This window comes from Oryctolagus cuniculus, chromosome 6 (genome assembly GCF_964237555.1).
Source record: "Oryctolagus cuniculus chromosome 6, mOryCun1.1, whole genome shotgun sequence".
Classification (NCBI taxonomy): domain Eukaryota; kingdom Metazoa; phylum Chordata; class Mammalia; order Lagomorpha; family Leporidae; genus Oryctolagus; species Oryctolagus cuniculus.
In genome coordinates this window covers 92110214-92136340 of record NC_091437.1, presented here as the reverse complement: position 1 = coordinate 92136340, position 26127 = coordinate 92110214, and the positions used below count along the sequence as shown (strand labels likewise).

The window sequence follows — 26127 nt, the reverse complement described above, 5'->3', positions numbered from 1 at the left end:
GATGGCCCTGTCCCCAACAGCTCCCCGAGGACCAGGCACTTCATGGGGAGCCCAGGCAGCTGTCTGGCTTGTGGCGGCTGGTCATCACAGGCTCACAACCTGTGCAAGGTTGACCTGGAGGTGAATGGTCCCCTTTCTCATACCTTGTCCCCAGAGACACAGTTCCTCATTAGGGTACAGTTTCTAATCCAAACAATCATCAATCTTTCTTAGGGTTAAAAGGCCAGAAAAGCAATTTTTCCTCTCTCTATTTTGATACTGTACTTGTCTATATTTTACTGGAGCAGACTTCCCTCACCAACCATGTGAAAACACCCCACAGCTGTGTCCACAGCTACTAAAATAATGCCAAGTCCACCACAGCTCATGGCAAAGGGACAGGAGTGCAAAATGGTTCAGTTATTAGTTTGTGACACTCAACAACGAATCACAGATGCAAGAACTCTTGGAACAAACCAGTACTTTGTATCACAAAAGAAATTAAGATGTGTATTTTAAGTGAAAATGCCACTCTATATAATGGTTCTATGAAATAGGAATAATTCATGCAAACTTTTAAAAAATTATTTTAAGTAATTTGAGAGGTAGAGAGACAGAGACTGATAGAACTCCCATGTGCTAATTCCCTCCCTAAATGCCTTCAGTGACGGGGGGGCTGGACAGGGCCAAACCTGGGATCTGGGAATTCAATCCAGGTCTCCCAAATGAGTGGTAGGGGCCCAACCACTTGGGTTATCATCACTGTGGGATGTGTGCATCCTAGCTTCTAGGCTAAGCGCCTGCCCCCTTGTACAAACTCTTGAACACCATCTTTCAATTTTCCTTGTCTTGGTACATACAAATGGAGCTATAATTCCTAGGAATTTCTTTTAAGGAGATGAACAGAAAAATAGATTTGAAATGAATAAAGAGAATGTGTTGTCTCTTTGATGTCAAAGTGTCTGGCTTACAGAAATGGGCCTAATCATCCATCTCACTCTCTTTTAATAGTTGATAAACCACAAATACACATTTTCAAATGTAAGGACCAAAATGATGGGTGTCAAGAGAAAAAACATGAAGCCTTCCTGAATCTGTTTCCTCTTGCGTGACCTTTAAATTCTTCCTCTGTGGAGTCATCATCAGTATGAACACCAGATACTTCTGGTGAGTCACATTCAGACATCTGGCTCCTGTTAGTAAAGGCATCAAACATTGGAGAGAGAGAGAGTGCATTTTTATATCTCAGATTATCTTACGCTAAATCCCCCCACACCTAAAATCTCACAGTACAGAGTAGGCAATGTATAAAGTCTAGTCAGAGCATATGTGGGCTAGAAGAGGGCTTGGTTGAATAAAGACTCAGATGAGACTGGAGCGAAGCCCAGGGCCTTTACCTTAGTCTAAGAATGCTCTCCCCATGATGCCACACCACACTGCAGAATATGCAGTCATTGCTTTGTAGCTGCAGGTCCTGCATCTGAGGTGCACTGAACTATGGATCAGAAATATTAAAAAAAGTTCCAGAAAGTTCCAAATAGTAAAACTTGAATTTGCTGTATGCTGAGCCCCATGCTAAATCCATGTGACTCGAATGAAGTGATGTGTGGGCATAACCCGCTTTGGCCTCCCACCAACTTCGTAGATCCTCTGTGCCTCTCTCCAGTACTCAATCCAGATTTCCCACATAGATGGCAGGGACCCAACTACCTGAGCCATTATAGCCATGTCCCAGGGTCTGTATTAGCAAGAAGCTGGAGTCAAGAGCTGGAACCGGGAATTTGGCTTGAATATTGTTTGCTTTTTTAGTATTCATGTACTATGCAGTTCGGCCTATGATGGTTGAGTTTGTACGCACATATGCAGACCTTTTTCCTTGTAATTGTTCCCTGAATAACATGATATAACAGCTATTTACCCAGCATTTACACTATATTAGCTATTATAAGTAATCTGGAGATGACTTGAAGTTGCACGGGTTCTATGCAAATACTCTGCCATTTTTTATATGAAACTTGAGCATCCATGGTTTTGGGTATGAGAGGGGAGAAAACCCCTCAGATACTGAGGGATGATCATATTGTAAGAGTTCTCTAACATACTTGGACTTTGTGAGGGATGGTGAGGGTGAGGGAAAATATACGCATACCCTCCAGGAGTACTGCAAAAAAAAAATCATGGAAAATGCCTATTCTGAAAACAATCCTTAGATTTCAGAAATTTTTGCTCCAAAGTAAACTCATCTTTTAATCCCATTTTCCCATAAACTTTTTGAAGTACCCTCCTATTAGTACCAAGTATATTTAGAGACCATTAGCAACTTCTACTAAAGTTTCCTGAAGGATCTCACTTCGGCACAGTGGAACTGTTGTCTGCCTCATTCACATGTTCTGGGAGCTTCTGCTCTCAGACTCCGTGATCTTCCCAAAAAGCTCCAAGGAATCTGAGATCGCCTGTAAGGTGCAGCTGAAATTCTGTTAGTACTGTTTCATACTTGTTTGGGAGCACTTGATACAAAGAATTTAGCTGTTCTGTAAAATTGAAATTATATCATAATGATGTCATTTCTAAGTAAAAACGCGCAAGTTTGAGTAAATATAGCTGACTATATATGTCCATGCTTACAAAATTGCTGGAAGAACATACACAAAATTTTTGACAATTGCTACTTTTTGGATGATCTGTGTTTATCTTTGTAGTGCTTGTTTTGGGCATGGAACACATTTTATGTTTATAATTTGAAGGCCCCCTCCCCCGAATATTATTTTAAAATATCAACAAAATAGGGCCGGCGCCGTGGCTCAATAGGCTAATCCTCCACCTTGCGGCGCCGGCACACCGGGTTCTAGTCCCGGTCGGGGCGCCGGATTCTGTCCCGGTTGCCCCTCTTCCAGGCCAGCTCTCTGCTATGGCCAGGGAGTGCAGTGGAGGATGGCCCAGGTGCTTGGGCCCTGCACCCCATGGGAGACCAGGAAAAGCACCTGGATCCTGGCTCCTGCCATCGGATCAGCGCGGTGCGCCGGCTGCAGCGGCGGCCATTGGAGGGTGAACCAACGGCAAAAGGAAGACCTTTCTCTCTGTCTCTCTCTCTCACTGTGCACTCTGCCTGTCAAAAAAAAAAAAAAAAAAAAAAAAAAAAAAAAAAAAAATCAACAAAATAAAGACTGTTCTAGAGATACAGGGAGCCAAGGCAGCTGAATACCACAATAATGCTTTCAATAAATTCTGGTGTCCTATACATAGTACTTATTTATAAGATAAAACTTGATTCTATTTAAAACCCAAGTAAGTCTGTAAGTGCTCAGGGATCTGTGCTGCCGGTGCGAGGGCAGGCAAACTTCAGCGTGGTAGCCTTTGAGCTGTGGATTTTCTGAGGACTACGAGCAGCGGGGAGGAGGGTCGCCAGGCTACTGGGCTCCCACTCGCAAGGCTGATAGCTGTGAACTGCCAAGCTGCTTGCTCTTACATGAATTTACTCTGAGCACCAGAAACACTTGTCTGAAGAGGGAATTACCACAAAGGATGGTGGTGTTTTTCTCAAAAGAACAATTTATTCACCAGAGGGTTGGTCTCTAAATTTTTACCCCTTTTGGTTGATTTTTTTACCTTTTAAATATTTGTTACTATTTTTTGTGAAATAAGGTGAATGCTGACCTAAAACATTAAAATTATTTTGTTTTACTTTTTTTAATTAGAAAAGTAATATATCTTTGCTGTAATAAATCCAAGCAACCTAGATGCTTATACAATAAAAAAGTACAAAATATAAAGTATTTTCTCACACTTCAAATTCCATCTCTCTAGCCAAAACATTTACTATTTTGGTATGCATCTTTCTTTTCCATGTTTATATAGACATATAATTATGTATAATAGAAAAAGTAAAAACCAGATCATACTAATATGTAATTGTTCTGCAACTTATTTTTTCTTTGCCAACTTTCAATACCTAACAAACAACTCCAACCTATTTACCATGTCATATTAATGGCATCACAGTGTTCCACCGTTTGTTTAATATGCAGTGATTTATTTATCCATATATTATTAATGAATGTTTAAGTTGTATCTTTTTTTAATTAGAAAATATGCTGCCAGAAATACCCTTCCCAGAGGATACATTTATAGTCATGCAGTTATTGGGTATAGGATGTGGGTGTTGTTTAAAACTTAAAAAAAAAAAAGTATTTATTTTCATCTACTTGAGAGAGAGAGAGAGAGACAGAGAGAGAGAAAGTCTGCCATTCACAAGTTCACTCCCCAAATGCCTGCAACAGCCAGGGGTGGGCCAGGCTGAAGCCAGGGGCCTGGAATTCCACCCAGGTCACCGGCATGGGTGGCAGGGGCCCAAGTGCTTGTGCCATCATCTGCTGCCTCCCAGGATGTGTGAACAGAATCTGGATCACAAGCAGAGAAGCCAGAGCTCTCGATCCAGAGCTCTAATATGGGAGGCTGGCACTGCAACTTTAACCTGTCGTGACACCATAACCACCCCAGAATATGTAAATTTACACTTTTTGCTAGATCCTGAGTTTTTGCCTGCTTGAATAGGGAATAAGGGAACAGAGTAGAGTATTCTGTGGGGCTTAGGCAGGGAACACTGACCCCAAGGTGTGGCCCTAGAGTCTGACCCAGTGGGCATTTGTGCAGTTTGAATGGAAATAACTTGACTCTGGGCATCAAGGAACCTCCTGCAGGCTCCGTTATCTCATGTTCAGGTAAGTCACACGTGGAGGCGAAAAGACAAAATTATCTCTGGATCAACTGCTATTTCCAGAACTACAACAGCAGGAGGCTCTTCCAGCAGTTAAAATGGTGATCAATACAGTTTCATGGCAGCTTCAAACAGAGCAGACAGGTCCTCTTCAGACTGGGGACGGGGTGCAAGCTTGGTGACTCTTTCCTGGAAGAGTAAATCAAGCAGTTAGCCAGGGCTTTGAAAAGACAGTCTGTAAAAGCTTCTAAGTTGGCTAAATTAACTCAGTCATAAGAAATGACTTGATAACAGACATTTCTTTAAAAAAAAAAAAAGATCATCTTGTCTGCCTCCTACAAGGTCATTTCCAACTCAGGGGTGTAGCAATCAGCATCAGCCCCTGATGTCAAAGGTGCAGAGGCAACGCAGTCCAGGAGAAAGCACCAGTGACAAGAACCAAACTGAGTCGTTTAACAACCCAGCCAGGTTCTCTGTGCATAGTCCACTCCCAGCCAAGGAAAACTGAGCCGATTGTTCTTGACTTCCAAGACTGTGGGTTTTGTAACTTGGACTTGAGGCATATTCTAAGGGAATCCAGTAGGACATGAACTTTTAGGCAAGGTGTACCAAGTGACTCCTGTTTTTCTATTAACTAATGTTTTGCCTCTACTTCCCCAAACTAGTTCAGTGATTGGCTTAATTGCTCCAACAATTACTAGTAGTCAAGTATGTGAAAACAGCCAGCACATTATTTCTGTTCCCATCGTCAGCCCATTTATCCTTGGGACACTGGTCTAAAAGCATGCGGACTACCCCAAGGCCTAAATGAAGTTAAGAAATGTGCCATTTGGGGGGCTTCCATTTTCCTGGGCCTCTAGGTCTGTTTTCTGATGAGAAGGTGTTGGGGAGCACACATGGTAGAAAAGGGAAGCTCCCCAGGACTGGCTGGGTGGCGGTCACCGCTATTTGCCCAGCAGCCACCAGAGTGCTTGACGCAGTCAGCAGGTGCTCCTTAGTGAGCTGCTAAGTTCATGAGGATGGTCAGCAGGGGTGACCGACATCTCAAAGTTCACCTACGAAAGACAGAACTCTGTTTCCCCACGGTCGCGCCTTCCACTTTCCACATCTCAGAACAAGAGCCGACAGCTTAGGTGGAAATCCAAGTCAGCCTGGAGGCCTCTTTCCCTCGCTCTGCAAGTTCAGCCCATCAGTGAGTGTGAGGCCTGGCTCCAGAATGAAGCCCCAGTGCAGGCACCGCTCACCGCCCCTGTAGCACAACCACCAGAGCCCAAGGCACCTGAGACGCGGCGCCTCCGCCTGCTGTTAGCAGCTCAGGGGTCGGTTTTCACTTTTGCTCCACTCTCGCCCCCTGGAGGTCATTCTCTCCCTGACTGCCAGAGTTTTTTTTTTTTTTTTTTTTTTTTTTTTGACAGGCAGAGTGCACAGTTGAGAGAGACAGACAGAGAGAAAGGTTCCTTTGCCGTTGGTTCACCCTCCAATGGCCGCCGCGGCCGGCGCGCTGCGGCCGGCGCACCGCGCTGATCCGATGGCAGGAGCCAGGAGCCAGGTGCTTTTCCTGGTCTCCCATGGGGTGCAGGGCCCAAGCACCTGGGCCATCCTCCACTGCACTCCCTGGCCACAGCAGAGGGCTGGCCTGGAAGAGGGGCAACCGGGACAGAATCCGGCGCCCTGACAGGGACTAGAACCCTGTGTGCCGGCGCCACAAGGCGGAGGATTAGCCTATTGAGCCGCGGCGCCGGCCAGAGTGTTTTTTTTTTTTTTTTTTTCCCCTGTGTAAATTGGATCGCATCTTTCCCGGGCTTCATGCTCTGGGATAACTTCTGTTTGATATCCTTGTTGCTATCTAGAACTTATGTTCTAGAACAAAACCGTGGCCTCTAACACTGCCCTGATCGGGCCCTGCTTCATGCCCCAGTTCTGACCCCCGCCCAGTGGTCCTTGGTCCCCGTCCAGGAGGATGCCAACCTTGACCCTGTCCCAGAGCCTTTCCCCAGGCCTGGCCTGAAAGCTCCTCCCAGACTTCATCCCCCCCCCCCCCACTGGAGTTCCCTCCCACTGTCCCCACAGATGGTGGCTCTGTCTCACCTGCCAGGCGTTCCTTCAAACCACGAATCCCTATCTGAAATGATTTCACATATCTTTTTAATAAATGCTCGCTGTCTGTCTCCCCCCTCTAGAACCCAGGGGGAAAGGGGCCTTATATTCCTCCTTCCCGGGTCCTAAAACTCTTAGAACAGAGGAAAATCTTCACGACTCTGGATTTGGCGAGGAGTTCTTGGCTGGGACACCAAAAGCACCGGCAGCAGAGAAAAAAACTGAGAAGCTGGGCCACATCAAAGTGAAAGCTTTTGTGCATAGAAGGACACCATCAAGAGAGTGAAAAAACCCACAACATGGCAGGAAAACCTGGAAATCATCCATCTGATGGGGAATTCATGTCCCGAATAGAAAAATTATTCTTACAACTCAACAACAAAGTCCTCAAATAACTCAATTAAAAATGAACAAAGCACCTGACATATATTTCTCAACAGAAAATGACAATAGTCAATAAACATTAAAAAATGCTCCACATCATTAGTCTTAGGAATGCAAATCAAAGCCTCAGTGAAATACCACTTCACACCCATTAGGATGGCTATTTTTAAAAAGGGGGGGGGCTGGCACTGTGGTGCAGTGGGTAAAGCTGCCGCCTGCAGTGCCAATATCCCATATGGATGCTGGTTTGAGTCCCAGCTGCTCCACTTCTGATCCAGCTCTCTGCTATGGCCTGGGAAAGCAGTAGAAGATGGCCCAAGCACCTGTGCAGGAAGTCCAGAAGAAGCTCCTGACATCTGGCTTTGGATCGGCCCAGCTCTGCCCATTTCATCCATTTGGGGAGTGAACCAGTGGATGGAAGACTTTCTCTCTCTCTCTCTCTCTCTCTCTCTGCTTCTCTGTAACTCTGACTTTCAAGTAAATAAATAAAATCTTTTAAAAAAGAAGAGTGGAAAAGAGTCCAATGAATTGATAGGAATGACTTAATGAATATACACTACCATATATATACTATATATATATACACTATATATAATATATACTACTATAGTCTGAGTGGTTTTGTGACTATTTTTAAACTGAGATGAGTGAAGTTGGACATCTTTTCCTTTGATCATTGTGGGTGGTCTATGACTGTTTTCTTGCTGGACTATGATCCTTTCACCTTTGCTTTGTTGAACTCTTTATTAAGTGTAGCCAATAAACCTTTGACTAGAATGTACAATTAAAAGGTTTACTCAAAAAATAACTACAATATTTTTTAAAATGAAAATAACAAGTCTTGGCAAGGATGCAGAGATACTGGAAACCTCATGTAAATGGAAATAAATGGATCAGCCACTGGGGAAAATAGCTTGGTAATTCCTCAAAAAATTAAACATAGAATTACCTATGACCCAACAATGCTACTCCTAGGCATTTACCTAAAAGATTTGAAAGCAGGCACTCAGATGGATACTTGGACACCAATGTGCACAGCAGCATTCATCATTTGGCCCACAGGTGGAAACAACCCAAAGTCCATCAACAGATAAACGGATAAGCAAATGTGGTTTATCATCCAATGGAATATTATTCAGCCACAATAGGGAATGAAGTGCTCATGCATGCTACAACATGGGTGAACACTGAAGACATTAAGCTCAGTGAAATAAACCAGTAACAAAAGGATGATTATTGTATGATCTCACACACATGAGGTACCTAGGATATCCAGAGACAGGTAAGTAGAGAGAGGCTATCAGGGGTTATTGTTCAATGGATGTAAGAGCTTCTGTTTAGGATGATTTTTTTTTAAAAAAAAGTTCTGAAAATGGTTAGTGGTGATTGTGCATTGTGGATATACTTGATGGCACTTAATTGCAACTTAAAAATGCCAAATGATAACATTTACGTGTATTTTACCATAATTAAGAAAATGAACTGGGGTTGGCACTGTGGGGCAGTGGGTTAAGCTGCCATGCCTTCAGTGCCAGCATCCCATGTGGGTGCTGGTTTGAGTCTTGGCTGCACTGCTTCCGATCCAGCTCCCTGCTGGTCCATCTGGGAAAGCAGCCGAGGATGGCCCAGGTCTTTGGGCCCCTGCACCCATGTGGGAGAACTGGAAGAGGCTCCTGGCTCCTGGCTTCGGCCTGGCCCAGCCTCTGCCTTTTTGGCCATGGGGGAGTGAACAAGTGGATGGAGGATCTCTGTCTCTCTGTCTCTCCTCCCTTTCTATATAACTCTGACTTTCAAATGAATAAATAAACATTTTAAAAGAATATTAAAAAATTAAAAGAAATCAAACAGAAGAAAGGCTACATGGATGGACACACAGGAGAAGGGTGCAGAACAGTGCTGTTGAGTATGGGCGAGGCAAAGGCAAAATTTACATCCCAGCAAGTGTTTTACAGATCCTGAGGAATTAAGAAAAGCTTTAAAATTAGTAACAATTGTATATATCTGTGGGCTGCAGCGTGACATTTCAATATGTATATCGAATGTGTACTGATCAAATCAGGGTAATCAACATTTCCTTCTTTGACAATTGGAGTCTTGGATTTCTTTTCGATTTGTTCAAAGAACACACACTAAGTTATTGCAAACTGTAATCTCTCCATTATGTTGTGTAACACTAAGAACCTATTCTTTTGATTAAACTCTGATTTGGTACCCATTTACAATGTTTGTATTTCTGTTATCTGGCTTATTTCACTTAACGTGATGTCTTCCAGATCCAACTATTTTGCTGAAAATGACAGGATTTCATGTTCTATGGCTGAATAATACTCTATTGTGCTTACGTGCCACATTTGTTTTATTCACTCATCTGATGGTGCACACTTTGGCTAGTTTCATATCTAGACTATTATGAACAGAACAGCAATAAACATGGTGGAGCAGTTATTTCTTTGATACAATGATTTCATGCCTTTTGGAATTGTATCAGCCAGTAGTGGGATTCCTGGATTATACATTACATCTATTTCTAGTTTTTTTTTTTTTTTTTTTTTTTTTTTAGAAATCTCCACAATGTTTTCCACAGTGACTGTACTAATTTATATTCCCACCAACAGTGTATAAGACTTTCTGTCTTTTTGATAATAGCCATTCTAACAGGGCTGAGGTGATATCTCACTGTGGCTTTCATCTTGATGGCCAGTGATGTTGAGCAGTTTTTTCATAATTCGTTGGCCATTTGTATTTCTTCTCTTGAGAACTGTCTGTTCAGGTCCTTTGTCCATTTCTTAACTGTTTTTGTTGTTGTTGTTGTTATTGCTGAGGTTTTTGAGTTCCTAATATATGCTGAATATTAATCCTTTGTCAGATAAGTTGTCTGCAAATATTTTCTCTCATTCTGTTGGATGTCTTTGTACCCTGGAATTTTGAAAATCCCTATTAAGGCAGAGACTGTTCACAGTTACCTGAATATTTTTGTGGCAGGGTCAAGAACTGGAGTGCAGAGGTGGGTGTTCGGTGCAGTAGTTAAGCTGGTGCTTGGGACACCACACCCCATATTGGAATGCCTGGGTCTGAGTCTTCAGATTCCAGCTTGCTGCTAAGGCACACCCTGGGTAGCAGCAGGTGACGGCTCAAGTACTTGGGTCCTTGCCAACCACATGGAGGCCCAGATCGAGTTCCTGGCTCCTGGCTCCTGGCTCCTGGCTTTGGCCCTGGCCCAGCTCCAGTTGTTATGAGCCTTTAGGGAATGAGCTGGGGGATGTAAGATCTCTTCCTCTGTCTGCCTTTCAAATAATGAATAAAAGATTTTAGGGGCCAGAGTTGTAGCTCAGGGGCTTGGGGCCACTGCTTGCAATGCTGGCATCCTATACGAATCTCAGCTAATCTGCCTCCAATCAAGTTTTCTGCTAGTCCACCTGGGAAGGCAGCAGAGATGGCCCAAGTACTTGGGCCCCTGCTACCCACATGGGAAACTAGGATGAGTTTCAGGCTCCTGGTCTTTGCCTGGACTAGCCTCAGGTGTTGTGGCCATTTGGGGAGTGAACCAGCAGATGGAATATAGCTCTCTTTCTGGGGGTCTCCTTCTCTCTCTGTCTATTCACTCTTTCAAATAAAAATAAAATCAATCTTTATAAAAAATGTAAAAAGAACTGAGGTTCAGCTTTGCCGTGACTACAGAAGAGTGCCCCGTTGTTCTGTTTCTAACCAGGGTGTCTTGTCTTGTCTCAAAGGCCTTAAACAGGATCCTGCTTATCTTTGGTGACGTCACTCAGGACTCTCTCAAGTACTTGAGATCAAATCCTGCTGAGTTTCTCGTTCACAATTTTAGCCTCCAGTGATTGGTTAAACATGGCAAGGACGTAGAGTTCCTGACATGTCTCACACATATCAGCTATGCTAGCAGAATGCTAAACTCTCAGGGTTAGGCTGTGTCAAGGAATGTGCTAGTATTTATAGACATGTAAGATTGAACAACTCATGAACATGGGCACTGAAATGAATCCAGACTTCTACTTTTAGTGTATTTATAAAATAACAACATTTCAGCTGGCCCTTCTACCAGGGAGTGGAAGTGCTCATTTGGGCCGACAGCTCTCCTTAGTAGTGAAATGTTTTGATTTGAAACATAAATGTTTCTTTCCAGAGATTTCAGAAATCCAGCTTGGATGATTAATTGACCCGTGCCCGCCCCCCTTGCAGGCCAGCCGTGGCAGTTGGAAGCCCTGGGACACAGTGCTGCTATTTGCTGCCACCAGTACGGGCTGTGGTTGTTTGGTCAAGAATACTGGCCTGGTTGTTCCTTCCAGAGAAAACCGATCGCTCATTGCTGAACATAAAAGCACCTTTATCAAATGTTGACCACATGGAATAACCTTTCTAGCAGTGTCCTTTGCAGGAACCAGGATATCCTTCTCACCACCTTAAGTCCTGTAGACACTAATAAGTGAAGATTAGTCTACTGCCTGTATAAAAAATTTGATGTTGCCATAGCAACCCTGTACCATGCTCACTGCTGCCAAAGCCCAAAACCAAAACTCCACAGTTCTTCATCCACAGACTGGACAAGCTCATTTCTAAGATTCCCTCCAATGTCCTGCGAATCTGATTACTTGTAGATAAGTTATTTTTGATCACATTGACTTCAAAATGGGATTAGTGTTAGTTAACTAAAATGAACTGTTTCTCCTAATCATGAAAATGTAATCAAAGGAAAACAGGCGGAATCCACCTTGGGACTGCAATGTGAACTCAGCTTGAGGAGAACCTGGTTTCCTACTTTAAGACAGGATTTACATTCAAGAGGTTCTAGTTACCTCCTACCTTTTGTGAAAATAATAAATTTATTTTATTTATTTTGTTTTTATTTATTTATTTATTTATTTTGACAGGCAAAGTTAGACAGTGAGAGAGACAGAGAGAAAGGTCTTCCTTCCTTTCGTTCACCCCACCAAATGGCTGCTACAGCCAGCGTGCTGCGCCAATCCGAAATCAGGAGCCAGGTTCTTCCTCTTGGTCTCCCATGCAGGTGCAGGGCCCAAGCACTTGGGCCATCCTCCACTGCCTTCCTGGGCCACAGCAGAGAGCTGGACTGGAAGAGGAGCAACCGGGACAGAATCCAACGCCCCAACTGGGACTAGAACCCGGGGTGCCAGTGCCGCAGGCGGAGGATTAGCCTAGTGAGCTGTGGCGCCGGCCAATAAATTTATTTTGTCTATTGAAGGTTTTGCTTCTAAGATTTCTCATTATCACATTTACATGGAGGCAGCCAGAATGATTCCCAATTAACTCAGTGGATGTTCTCAAATGCTGGTCTGGAGCCACTGCTGTCTGGAATAGTTTTTTTTTTTTTTTAATTTATTTAAAAGAGTTACAGAGAGAAGTAGAGCCAGAGAGACAGAGAGGTCTTCCATTCGCTGGTTCGCTTCCCCAAATGACTGTAACGGCCGGAGCTGTGCCGCTCCAAAGCCAGGAGCCAGGAGCTTTTATCCGGGTCTCCCAGGAAGGTGCAGGGACCCAAGGACTTGGGCCATCTTCTATTGCTTTTCCAGGCCATGGCAGAGAGCTGGATCGGAAGTGGAGTAGCCAGGACTGGAACCGGTGCCCATATGGGATGCTGGTACTGCAGGCCAGGGCTTTAACCCACTGCGCCACAGTGTCAGTCCCTGGAATATCTTTTGAAAGTGAAAGTTGGAGGCTGGTGCTGTGGCATAGTGGGCTAAGCCTCTGCCTATGGCACCAGAATACGATATGGGTGCAAGTTTAAGTCCTGGCTGCTCCTATTCTGATCCAGCTCTCTGCTGATGGCCTGGGAAAGCTGTGGAGGATGGCTCAAGTGCTTGGGCCCCTACCTGTGCATGGGAGACCTGGAGGAGGCTCCTGGCTCCTTTGGTTCAGGTTGGCCCAGCTCCGCCATTGCGGCCATTTAGGGAGTGGACCAGCAGATGGAAGACCTTTCTCTCTCTCTCTCCCTCTCTGTGTCTATAACTCTGCCTCTTGAATAAATAAAATAAATCTTTAAGTGAAAGTCTGGGGATGGGCATTTGGTACAGTGGTTAGGATGCTGCTTTGGATGCCTGATCCCTATATCAAAGTGTCTGGGTTGGAGTTTTGGTTTGATTCCAGCTTCCTGCTGATGAGATGCTGGGAAGCAGCAGGTGATGGCTTGAGCTGGGTCCCTGCCACTTATGTGGAAGACATGGATTATGGGAAGTTTCTGTCTGTCTGCCTCTCAAAAAAAAAAAAAAAAAAAAAAAAAAGTAAAAGCCCAAGGACAGTAGAATAAAGACAGTAAACATTTGCTAGTATGTGCCGATGGCTGGGAGCTGTACTGTTACCACCAATTAAGTGGCCAAGCTATTAGACACTTTCATCTGAGAGTCATGCCTACCATTCTTGGAGGTAAACAAACATATTTCCAAAAACTCTTTCCAGGGCTAAACCAGTAGAGCTTTTCAGAGGTCCCCTTGCAGAATGGGCAGGTTCCCTGGGCCTATGCTATAAAAGCCAGAAGCTACATTAAAATTATGGTGATCACGCAATTTATGATATCGTTGGACACCCATGTCTTCAGTTGAATCCTAGTCAGTCTTAGGAGATGTCTCAAAAACTTACTATTGTTTTGCCATTAAGCGAACCTGGACAGAGGATACAGGAGAAGGCTGCAGGTCTGTGTTCATTTAATAAGTTTGTGTTCAGTACAACAAAGGATGGATGAGCAAAGCAGACAGATTCCTGTCCTCATGGAACTTATAATCTTGTAATTTTGGATACAAGAATTGTGATGGCATTAGAAAGTCATTTTTTTTTTTTTTTTGGTTATTTAGTTTCTCAGACTTACTGCTTAGAACTAAGGACTTATGAGTTAGCTCAGGGACTATGCTATATTTTGAAGCCATTCCTTTATATTTCTCATCCTTTTATATTCTCAGATGCAGTTGAACCCACTGGGCCCAAATCTAAACTGGTAGCTTATGGTCCATGTTTTGTTTTTCCATTGGGAAACCAGGGAATTCAACATAAATATCAAGATAGCTGATTTTTCTTGAAAGCTGGAAGCTCTGTCAACTTCAGACCCTGAATTTCAGCTCACTGATAATAAACTGTAGCTGAATAGTTGCTCACCCAATTAGATGATTTCCAGTTCACCAAAGTACTTACAACTCTTTACTGAATTAAATTACTGTGTTTATTGCCATTACCTACCTTGTTCCTATGGACATATGAGTCTATGAACCCAATATGGAGAAATCTTATCTTTTTAAAATTTATTTATTTGAAAGGCAGTGAGGCACACACACAGATAGAGGCACAGTGAAATCCCCCACCCACTGGTTCACTCCCAACATGCTCACAATGGCTGGGGCTAGGCCAGGCTGAAGCTAGGAACCAGGAACTCCATCTGAGTCTCCCATGTGGGTGGCAAGGACCCAAGCACTTGAGCTGTTACCTGCTGTCTTTCACAGCACACATTAGCAGGAAGCTGGAACTGGGAGTGGAGCCGGGACTTGAACCCAGACACTCTAATATGGAATGAAGGCACCCCAAGTGGCAACTTACCTACTAGGCCAAATGCCTGCCTCTCTACATATCTTATCTTATATGAGTGACGAGGTTGTCAACATCTAACTGCTGATGGAACAGGGCAGAAGACACTAGCTTGAGGTCCTTACTTACCTTGCTTACAGCTAAGGGAGTGCTTGGTGTGCTGAGCATGAAGTGACCCACTAACCAAGTGTTTGCGGCTCTGAGCTCTCTCCTTTTCGGGGAATTGCACCGAACAGGGTCTTGGCCTATTAGGATCTGACAAGCTAGCTCAAGAAAAGTCCAATGAGGGTTGAGTTCTTTGTGAAAACCTTGGGAGAGGGACCTTTACAGCTATTACAATTGGACTGAATATAAGATATGGCAGCTCTGTTTCATTCCTTAGCGACATTTAAACAAATAAGACCCAAAGGGACACAGATATGCATAAAGTATACAATTTCCCAAATTCATGTAAAAGCAACTTTGGTAATAGTTTCATTTAAAGGCCAGACCTAGTCTTTACAAAACGGTAGGATTTGTAACCATTTTTGATGGAAAATACTATTAGTGGTCCCTTGGGAACAGCTTCATGTAGTTTTTACAGGGGCCCAGCAAAGAGCAGAAATGGGGAAAAGGGAAAATGTTGCCACAGCTCCACATCAACAGGTAGTTTTGCCCTGAATTCTCATAAAGGATCCTTTCAGCTGTACTGAAAACGTCTTCCCTGGAGCCACAGTTTTATGGAAGAACATAAAGGCACAGGGGCCCAGGGCCCTTCCCCCTGGGAAAGGGGAGAATGAATGTGTGGTGCTGAGGAGACCTGAAAACTGCCCGAGGACCGCAGGGCCTTCATCCACGCGAACACTTCCCGAATGGAGCAGGCCTTTCTGGAAACTGGGCTTCTTCGCAGGGGTGAGGCGCATGCGTGTCTCTTACCTGGGGCAGTGTTCCCTTCACTAAAGCGGGGATATCGGCTTTGGAGTAACCAATAGCAGCTAGGCCATCATCCACGTCCAGCTCGAATAAGAATTTCCGGAGCCTGTCTGCTAACATGGGCCCCGCGTCCTGGGTCCTAGCACTGCGGATGTCCGCTCCTGGAAGACACAAAGCACTGACTGTGGAGAGAGCGGAAGAAGCAGGGTCTGGGTGTCGCTCTGTCACAGGGTCAGCTGCACACAGAACGTGCACCACTGCCATCTCCCTAACACCACGAGCGAGGGCACCTTAGCGTCAGACCCACAGAAGACACGTAGGCATGGCCGGCCTGAGACACACCGGGAGCCTCGCTCTGTAAGAGAAGTCGGCCGGCGCAGCTAACCTGACTCTCGGGTTTCTCAGGGACTTCCCAGTTCCTACATGTTCAGCAGCAGAACCAAGAAAAGGGGCACAGAAAGAAGGCTGGTGTTGGGGTGAGGAGGAATGGACGCTTGTTGGAAAGACCCAGCCCGTGTGATTTTCAAGGTCTGGAATTTGCTGACACCTAGAGGCACACATGTTCAACGTCTTCTCTCACAGTAGCAGCCTAGAAAACAGACAAGTCCTTTGCAAACACCTTGGGAGACAGGGATCCAGAGGGACAGCATTAACCAGCCAAGGGGAAGAAAGGAAGTATGACAAAAATGGATTGTTTGGGACCAGGGAAGGAAATAGCTCCTCTCTAGAGCGATAAACCTTTTTCTTTCTTTTCTTTCTTTTTTTTATTGTGGACTCTGTTTGCAAAGGGGCCAGTGTGTTCCTCTCAATAAGTAGTACAGAACCAACCAAGCAGAACCAAGAACATGAAGACTCTCAGAACAAAGTGCATTAAATGTAGATAAGAATGTTAACAGTGAGGTGAGAAGTTGCCAAGTGGTAAGGATCTGTAAGGGCAGGATTTTTGCAGATTTATTTATTTATTTGAAAGGCAGTGTTACGGGGCGGGGCGGGGCGGGGCGGGGCGGGGGGGGGCAGAGGGAGAGAGAGAGAGAGAGAGAGAGAGAGAGAGGTATCTTCCATCAGAATTCTATCAGAGGCATTGCATTTTCAGCCATGTTGCAGATTGCCTGGAATGTGAACTTGAAGTTCTCTAAGATTGCCCAATCACCATAAATCCAGCTTATGGCTTGGGCTCCCCACTGTTCACACTGTTCATATATTTGCAAAGTAGCTGACTCCCAACACCTACAACCAGAAAGGGAAAGGGACATAAGATCCTTGGCCAAGTGGGCACTGTTTTCCTACAGCTCACGCTGGAAACTCAGAGCCCCGGGGCTGCCTCTCTGCCCTGGGTTTCTGTCATTAACATTCCCAGCACATACCTGGCCCTGGCAGGAGCACAATAGGTGGTGGTGGTGGTGGTGGTGCTGGTGGTGGTGGTGTGTGTGTGTGCGCGCGCATGCATGTGTGTGTGAGAGGGCAGCAGAGGGGAGCAGTGCCCAGTGGCATGTCTGTGGTCAGTCCTCACTGCCTGGGAAGCGTCTCCCCAACGGCTGGAGCTAGGAGCATAATGAGGGTTTCTGTTCGCCTTTCCCTTCCTACCCTCCACATAAGCAGGGGAATATGGTATTTCGCAAGCTAATCCAACACTCATGTCTACCTAAAAGAGTTCTTGTTTCAGTAAATCCTCAAAATTTTACTTTCCACCAAAGCTCTCCTGAATACAATTTTACGTCCAGTAAGATTCAAAAAGCATCATGTGTATCTAACGATAGACATTATGTATTCTGCAGTATGGCAAATAGATTACTCTCTTGGATACTTTCATGAAGTTTCTAGTTTACATTCCCTATGATTGGGAATTTACTTCCACTTCCTAATTTAGAATCCTTTTATTATCAAACTGCACCTAGCAAAAGCTGCATAGAACATTAATAGTACATAAAGAGTTCTACCCTCCTTGTGGGTGAAAACAGAGGAAACAGTATTACGACAAACTTAACAGAATCAGTGTTTGGTTCTGATTCCTTGTTAGCAGACTCTTAGCAGCATAAGATCAGAGCACTTTCATTCTAGGTGGGACGCTAGGCAAGTCACTCTCATCTTATTGAGCTGTCCCAAAGCAGCATTTTTGGGTATTGTCCTTTATGGTTTCTCTTCAGCAGTAACCCCAAGAAAAGCTCCCCTGTGTGGGTCACAGGTTTACGAGGAAGGGTCCATACCCAAAATTTCCGCCGCCTCCAGGTGCCGCTCTGGAAACATCTGGGCCGTGAAAGTGAACACCGCTGGGGACGTGAGCACCACAGAAAGGCCATGGGGCTGCGGAGAAACCGACGGCAGAGCTGGTCTTCTCCCTGCGGAGTCTAGGCATTAAGTGGCTTCCCCCTGCACTCCCAGCAGGCACAAATTGAGCAATGTATCTATGGAAACTTTGAGGAATGTTAAGATTTCATTTAAAAATATATTATTTTTGTCTTTACCACCAGTGGGTGATCCACATCATAATCCTTTGCTTTATATGTCTTCACTAAGCCTGAAATTGGGTAAGACATCCCATGGCTAGAAGAGAAAGAAAACCTAACATTGATATGCAGATATCAGAATTCAGGTCAATAATACAAAGATACTCCTAAGAGAGCCCATCAGTCTCTGGACAAAGTTCTACAGTCTGTTTTTTTTTTTTTTTTTTTTTTTTGGTATAAGAATATCCATCTTCTTATATTCATTAATAAAACTTATGTTCATTAATAAAACTTATGAAATGTTCAAATTTAAATGATCAGAGACTCGAATGCCATTCAACGACATGCAAGCTGGCCCCCAAAATGATCTGTCCCAATAACTGATAGAACCTTTCCAATATTCCATCCTAAGGAAGCTGAGTCATAAGTAATTACAGGAACCAAAGAGGCTGTGTCAACTAATTCTAATGTGACTGATTTCTCCTGCCTGAATTCTACCTCAAGGATTTATTTAGGTTTCATTGTCATCAAGAAAACAACATCATGGGTTTTGTTTTTACTGAAAAACCCTTTACATTCTCCTGAATTCTTAGTGAGCAAATAGGAAAAGTGAAAATTTATTAGATAATTCCAAAGATAAACATTATGAAAAACTATTACGCTACAATTAATGTGAGGGATTTTTAAAAAAGTTCATGGAAAATGTGTATTATAAAGAACTATGGGAGTGGGCATTTAGCCTAGTGGGTTTGATTCCTAGCTCCAGCTGCTGACTCTAGCTTCCTGCTACTGCAGACCCTGGGAGGTAGTGGTGACGGCAAAAAAATTGGATTCCTGCCACCCATGTGGGAGACCTGGCTGTGTTTCTGATTTCTGGTCTTAGTTCTGGCCTAGCTTCAGTCATCAGGTGTTTGGGTAGTGAACTAGCAGGTGCTACCTCTCTATGTCTGATTGTCTGTCTTTCAAATAAATTGTTACCATTTGAAATTATGCAGGGACTGGTGTTGTGGTCTAACAGGTAGAGCTATTGTCTGTGATGCAGACATCCTCTATGAGAACTACTTAGAGTCCCAGCTGCTCTACTGCTGATTCAGCTCCTTACTAACAGCTTGGGAAGGGAGTGGAAGATAGCCCAGGTGCTCGGACCTCTGACACCCATGCGGGAGATCCAGATGAAGTTCTTGCTACTGGCTTCGGCCTGGCTCAGCCCTGGCTGTTGCGGCCACTTGGGGAGTGAACCAGTGGATTGAAGATCTCTTTCTCCCTCTCTTTCTCTCTTTGTCCTTCTCTCTCTGTAACTCAAATGAATACATTTTTCAAAATAAAAATTATATATGAATTTCAAGATCTTTTGAGGCAAAATAGGCTTATATATATTTTTAAAAAGATTTATTTATTTACTTGAAGGCAGAGTTACAGAGAGGCATGGGCGAAGTGAGAGAGATGTCTTTCATGCGCTGCTTCACTCCCCAGATGGCTGCAACAGCCAGAGCTGGGCCTATCTGAAGCCAGAAGCCAGGAGCTTTCTCCGGGTCTCCCACATGGGTGCAGGGGCCCAAGGACTTGGGCCATATTCCACGGCTTTCCGAGGCCATTACAGAGACCTGGATAGGAAGTGGAGCAGCCAGGATATGAACCTGCGTCCATATGGGATGCTAGCACTGCAGGCAGCAGCTTTACCAGCTACGCTACAGCACTGACCGCAAGCTTATATTTTAATTCTATTTTTTCCCTGAGCTTTTTGAAGTTCTCTTTTATACTGCAAACAAAAGGCTTGACACTACTGAAATGTCTGTAAGTCTTTTAATGTGGGTTACTGGGTGACTTTGTGCTTATTCAGCAAAAGCTTTACAGTTTATTGGGGGAAATATTTTGGTAAATATATGTATGAATGTGTATTCAAAAAAAGGTGCTCCCAGATTGGAAGCTATTGATGCTGAGTTCATGGGTACTTTGGAATGTACTATTCCTCTTTCACTCCCCAAGTTATTACTAAATACTCTTTCATGATGTGAAAGGGTCCATGTAGCTTTAAAAATGCAATTTTCTATACTACTGAATATTATATTTTAAAAAAAGATTTATTTTATTTATTTGAAAGAGTTACAGAGAGAAGTAGAGACAGAGAGAGAAAGGTCCTCCATCTGTTGGTTCACTCCCCAAATGGCCATAACAGCCAGAGATGGGCTGATCTGAAGCCAGGAGTCAGGAGCTTCTTTCGGGTCTCCCATGTGGGTGGGAGGGCCCAAAGACTTGGACCATCCTCTGATACTTTCCCAGGCACATTAGCAGGGATCTGGATCCGAGGCACATTAGCAGTGGAGCAGCTGGGACTCAAACTAGTGCCTGTGTGGGATGCTGGCACTGCAGGCGGTGGATTTAACCTGCTGTACCACAGTGCTGGTCCCACTACTCAATATTTTATACTGACTGCTTTATTAACAGTTGTCTATGTTCCTTGTAGAAAATAAAAATTATCCATAATGCAATTTACTTCTAGTTATTTTATGCATATATTTAATTTATGATCATGTTGTATACATGTATACAGTTTATGCATTGCCTTTGTTGTTTAATGTTCTTTGAGAATATTTTCCCAAATACTTCCTGTTTTAAAACATTATTTTTAATGTACTTATTTTATTTAGTATCTATTATACTTTGACCAACTGTTCCCAAAATGTTGGAAATTTAGGTTACTTCCAAATTTTTTCAACTATAAATAACACTAGGTGAACATCCCTATAAGGAAATGCCTTGATCATATCATGGGTATTTCTTATTTCTTTAGGTTAGATTCCTAGAAGTGAATTAGTGGATCAAGTGATATAAAAATGTTTCAGGCTCTGGGTATATTTTGGTCACGTGTGTTTTGGAAAGATGCTACCAATGTATGCCCCCATCAGCACAGACTTAGAGAGGGTGACCATCTCAGAGCACTTGCCCTAGTCAAGAACTACTCTTGATTCTTTTCTTCTTCTTCTTTTTCTTCTTTTTTTTTAAGATTTATTTATTTATTTGAAAGCCAGAGTTACAGAGAGAAGGAGAGACAGAGAGAGATCTTTCGTCTAGTGGTTCATTTCCCAAATGACTGTAATAGCCAGGGCTGGGCCAGGCCAAAGCCAGGAGCCAGGAGCTTCATCTGGGTCTTCCGTGTGGGTGGAGAGTCGCAGGTACTTGTATCCTAAGTGGGTGCAAGAGCCCAAGCAGTCGGGCCGGGCCATCTTCTGCTACTTTCCCAGGTGCATTAGCAGGGAGCTAAATCAGAAGTGGAGCAGCCCATGCTGGTTGGAGTCCCAGCCGCTCCACTTCCTTGGCACTGGCCCCAAGGATTACTCTTAATTCTCAGTGTTCACTGGTTTTAAATTATAAACATTCCAGTAAAGTTCTGATCAAACAAGTTAATACTGAGCTATTGGCAATATTCTGATCCTTCTCTATTTGTGAGAGACTGGGGGGAAATTCTGCATTTGATGTTTTAAAAATTCACGGCACATGGTGAGGATATGGAGAAATCAGAACCCCTATCCATGATGGTGGGAATGTAAAATGGTGCAAATACTATGGAAAACAATTGGCAGTTCCTCAAAATATAAACACAGAATTACTATAGGACCCAGCAATCCACTCTTTTGTATTCAGAAGAGAAAAGAACACATATGTCTACATAAAAACTTGGACTTGAATGTTCAGAGCAACATAAGTTATAATAGTCAAATACAGTATGGTACCCAAATGTCTGTCAACTGATGAATGAACAAATCAAATGTGGTATATCCAAACAATGGAATGCTATTTGGCAATAAAAAGGAATGAAGCACTGACACATGGATGAACCTTGGAAACTCTACGCTAAGTAAAACAAGCCAGATACAAAAGACTACATATTAAATGCTCATCTGAAATGTCCAGAATGAAGTACTCTATTGAGACAGAAAGCAGATTAGTAGTTGGTTAGTACTGAGGGAGGTGGGGGGAACAGCTACGTTGTACGGGATTTCTTTTGTGGCTGATGAAATGCTCTAAAATTAATCATGACTGTTGCACAACTCTGCGTGTACATTAAGAACCATTCAATTGTATATTTTAAATGAGTGATTTGTACAGTACATACCTATATCTTAAAGATCTGTTATTTAAAAAACCCATGACCCAATAAATCACATTTGAATTAAGAAAACATTTAATGACTTAAAGTTAAATTTCTTCCTTCTATAAAATATTTAAATTTCACCACCTGTTTTGAATTATAAACATTAAAAACCGACAGCAATACCTTGAGGAAAGAAATAAAATCTCAAATTTGCTCACCACAAATGAACACCAGCATTTCCAAATCCAATGCCAGCAAAAGTGCTTGCCAAGTGCATATTAGACCTTGCTTCAATATCATCAGGATTTCTGACAGCCCTGTGAATGATATAAATACCTAACAATAACACATCAACCCTGGCATTTCTTACTGAATAAAGAGCTGCCTTAGGGAAAAATCTGGAAAAAATTTAAAAAGAAATGCTACCTGGCAGGAAGAAAAATCAGGGAAGTTATCCAAACGACGTCTTGTCTTCTAAATGAGAACTGAAGGGAAATATATTTTCTCATCCACGGTTTCAGCAAAGGCATAATAAATGCGCTGTCAGGCTGCTCATGTGATATGCAAGTGTGTGAGAGGCAAAGCCCTGACCCTTGGGTCGTAAGAGCTGGTCTAGGAAGTGCCCTGAACTCATTCTTCTTCTTCATTTGTCAATGACCTTGATGGCTGCCGTGAATGGATTCTCAGAGTGCACAGGCCAAGAAGGGCTGACTCGAGCCTGCGGGACAAAGCCAGCCCACCCAGCCATCTTTCTGTGACTGCCCCCGAATCAGAGCCACTGGAGGCCTCTTTTGGAAGCTACAGAAACTGCACACCTACTCTAATATTGAGGAAGGGGGATGTTAGTGCAGGGCGAACCTTTGCTTGCTCTGTGTGTCCTCAGTGTCACTTTGGACAAGCAAATTCTCAAAAGCCCTTTTGAGGTTCAGCTCAGACTTCCTGCACACACTGCTTGGAAACCCTGCCCCAGGCAGGAAGTCTGAAGATGGCGGAGCCAACCCACTTCTACTTGATGTCTTGAGATTTTACCTTGAGTAAGAGTATCTGTTATGATACAAAGGTACCACAGGCTTTTTTCCTCCTCTCATTTGAGATGGATAGGAATTTGTGCCTTCTTCCCCAAACCCCATATTAGTTCCTATTCTCTAAATAACAAGGTGGAGTGGCAGATGATGGTTTTTTTTCAGACTTCCTTCTGTCCATCTCATGTGCTTACCTCCCATGTAGCTGTGCCAAGCATTCTGTCCCTGTCAGACAAGATCCCCATTCCACTCTGTGAAATATCGAATCTAAACGGAGTCACTTGTGTCAAGTTTTGACAAAAAACAGAACACATTAAACTGGGAGGTATGAAGGAGGGGATCTCAGGTGAATGCCTGACTGGGAGAATGTCATGTCAGACTCTGCCAGAACCACAACCTTGCACTGAGACCAACAGAACCTTATGCGGAAAATGCTTCTGTGAGGGTGTCTTTCCAGCAACTTCCTGTTCACCCTTGGGCTGACAGCACCCTTGTGACTGGTCCCTGTAGCCAAGGATTGTTGTTTCAAAATACTTTACATAATTCTCCCCATTTTGCCTACAAAAGCTTCCCTTTGCCTGAACCCCCCAAATAAGCACATAGTGTACTGTAGCACGTGTATTCCCATTGCCATGTTCACTTCCCCCAAAACTAACGAATCTCTGGAGAATCTGTTTTTTAGGTTGATAGCTTTTGCCAAGTCACACGATGCTCTGCTTCCTAGGAGGTATCCCATGATCCCAAAAGAGTTGCCTGTCCCATCCCCTTGTTCGACTGCAAAATGCATCTCTAAGTCACCTTATCCCAGAAGAGCTTCGGGCTCAAGGTGACAGAAGGCACTGTGTCCATGTGTTGACCTACCTGCCCATGTGGTCTCCCTCTATTATATGTAAACACGAGAGTACTTCAAAGTATTCATGGAAAATTGGAATTAAAAGGTAGGTTTGTTTTGATGCAAAAAAAGTTGGAAAACTATGGAGAGTTTTTTCAAAATGTGCACTTTCCAGCAACATTTTTGGTATGAAAACGCCTTGTAGAAAAGTGAGTCTGACTTTGCCTATGTCTTAATGTCGCAGATGTCAGCTTTCATCTCTAGGGGCATCTTTGCTGTCTCAGTAGCCTATGGCTATTTGTTCTCCAATAGCCCATGGCCATGAAGATACATGTGTATGTGTTTCTAGTCCTAAATCCTTCAAAGGCTTTTAAGAATCTTTATATATTTTCTGTCCTTTTTATCTCCCTGTATAGCAGTCTCTACACCTTCATTTCCTAAGTGGAGTTCATGTGAGCTTGCTTAGTGGGTCACTTCTGTGTGCTTTTTGGCGGGGTCTGGATGTACAAAGCTGACCGCTGCCTGTGTGGTTCTCATTTCTGTCTTGGGTAGCCCAATTTCTAAGGGCATTGCCTCTCATTCTAGCTTACATTTTGAGGCTCTGATGAACAAACTTCCCTTCATTGCATCCACATTCTTTATAAATAAGGGGTTCCTGTTTTGTCCACTTGCCGCCTTTGACTTTTCAGACAGAGGGGCACTGATTTTACCCACCACCCATCCCTGTGACCCCTTCAGAGTCTGGTGTCCCTTGACCGGTGAGCAGAGGTACTCAGGATATCTCAGGATCATGCATGACAGGTTCATGTGAGGGCAGAGTGTGGTTTTCCCTCCTGTTTCTACCCCTGAAGGGCGACCTACCTCTTCAGATATTTAGCGACGATCCGCAGTGCATGGACTGCCCAAAGGTCACTGATTGGGTTGCTGCCCTGGTACGCTGGCCGTGTGATGGGATTGGAAGGGCAGGGGCTCCGCATATGGTAGGGAATGGCAGTGTATGACTCCAGGGCATGGCTAACGAGAAACAAAGAACACACATTGAGAGTGATGTCTTTTTCCTTTCCCCATTCAGATGACAGAGTGCACTCGCATTCACTCCACTGTGGATAAGCCATTTAGCACTAAGGTCACAGTCAGTACCTTCTACCAGTCAGTCCCCTGTCTATAGCAGTCATTCATTGCTTACTATAGAAATTAACAGGGGGCTGGTGCTGTGGTGCAGCGGGTAAAGCCTGCAGTGCCTGCATCCCATTTGGGTGTCGGTTTGAGTCCTGGCTGCTCTACTTCCTGTCTAGCTCACTGCTGTGGCCTGAGAAAGCAGTGGAAGATGGCCCAAGTGCTTGGGCCCCTGCACCTGTTGGGAGACCCTGAAGAAGCTCCTGGCTCCTGGCTTCGAATTGGTGCAGTTCTGGCCATTGCGGCCAATTGGGGAGTGAACCAGCAGATGGAAGACCTCTCTCTCTCTCTGCCTCTCCTCTCTCTCTCTATGTAACTCTGACTTTCAAGTAAATAAATAAATCTTAAAAAAAAAAAGAAATTAACAAAGCCAAGTTGACATTAATTGCACTATGGTGTTTTTGACCACTGTGTGTCAGATTCCATGTGGCTGTTTGCCAGTGAAAACAGATCACAAAGATGCTGAATTAGTAAACATTTGAGACCTGAAAGCAAGCACTGGATTTAAAAACAAAGACTTCCTCGTAGAAGATATTTACCATTTTGTATCTTGCGCTTTGCCTTTTTGCCAAAGAAGGGTCATAGTTACACTAGACATAAATGAGGAGTAGCCGGCGCCGCGGCTCACTAGGCTAATCCTCCGCCTAGCGGCGCCGGCACACCGGGTTCTAGTCCCGGTCGGGGCGCCGGATTCTGTCCCGGTTGCCCCTCTTCCAGGCCAGCCCTCTGCTGTGGCCAGGGAGTGCAGTGGAGGATGGCCCAGGTGCTTGGGCCCTGCACCCCATGGGAGACCAGGAAAAGCACCTGGCTCCTGCCATCGGATCAGCGCGGTGCGCCGGCCGCAGTGCGCCGGCCGCGGCGGCCATTGGAGGGTGAACCAACGGCAAAGGAAGACCTTTCTCTCTGTCTCTCTCTCTCACTGTCCACTC

The 26127-nt window shown here is 44.1% G+C and overlaps 1 protein-coding gene across 7 annotated transcripts in view; it reads right to left on the bottom strand.

The window, feature by feature from the left end:
• Positions 1-3988: 3988 nt before the first annotated feature.
• The window catches only part of ADHFE1 (alcohol dehydrogenase iron containing 1), a 38272-nt gene continuing 16133 nt past the window's right edge, over positions 3989-26127 (bottom strand). For 6 of the 7 annotated variants that reach the window (XM_051843816.2, XM_070075107.1, XM_051843818.2 and 3 more), the window contains 6 exons: positions 24884-25036; positions 22387-22485; positions 18094-18172; positions 17836-17932; positions 15635-15792; positions 3989-4882 (listed from right to left, as the gene is read on the bottom strand). In XM_051843816.2, coding sequence (XP_051699776.2) covers positions 4799-4882; positions 15635-15792; positions 17836-17932; positions 18094-18172; positions 22387-22485; positions 24884-25036 — 670 coding nt within the window. In that variant the 3' untranslated portion in view covers positions 3989-4798. Of the gene's footprint in view, positions 4883-15634; positions 15793-17835; positions 17968-18093; positions 18173-22386; positions 22486-24883; positions 25037-26127 lie in introns of all 7 variants that reach the window. The other variant, XR_007918619.2, reaches the window with a different exon arrangement.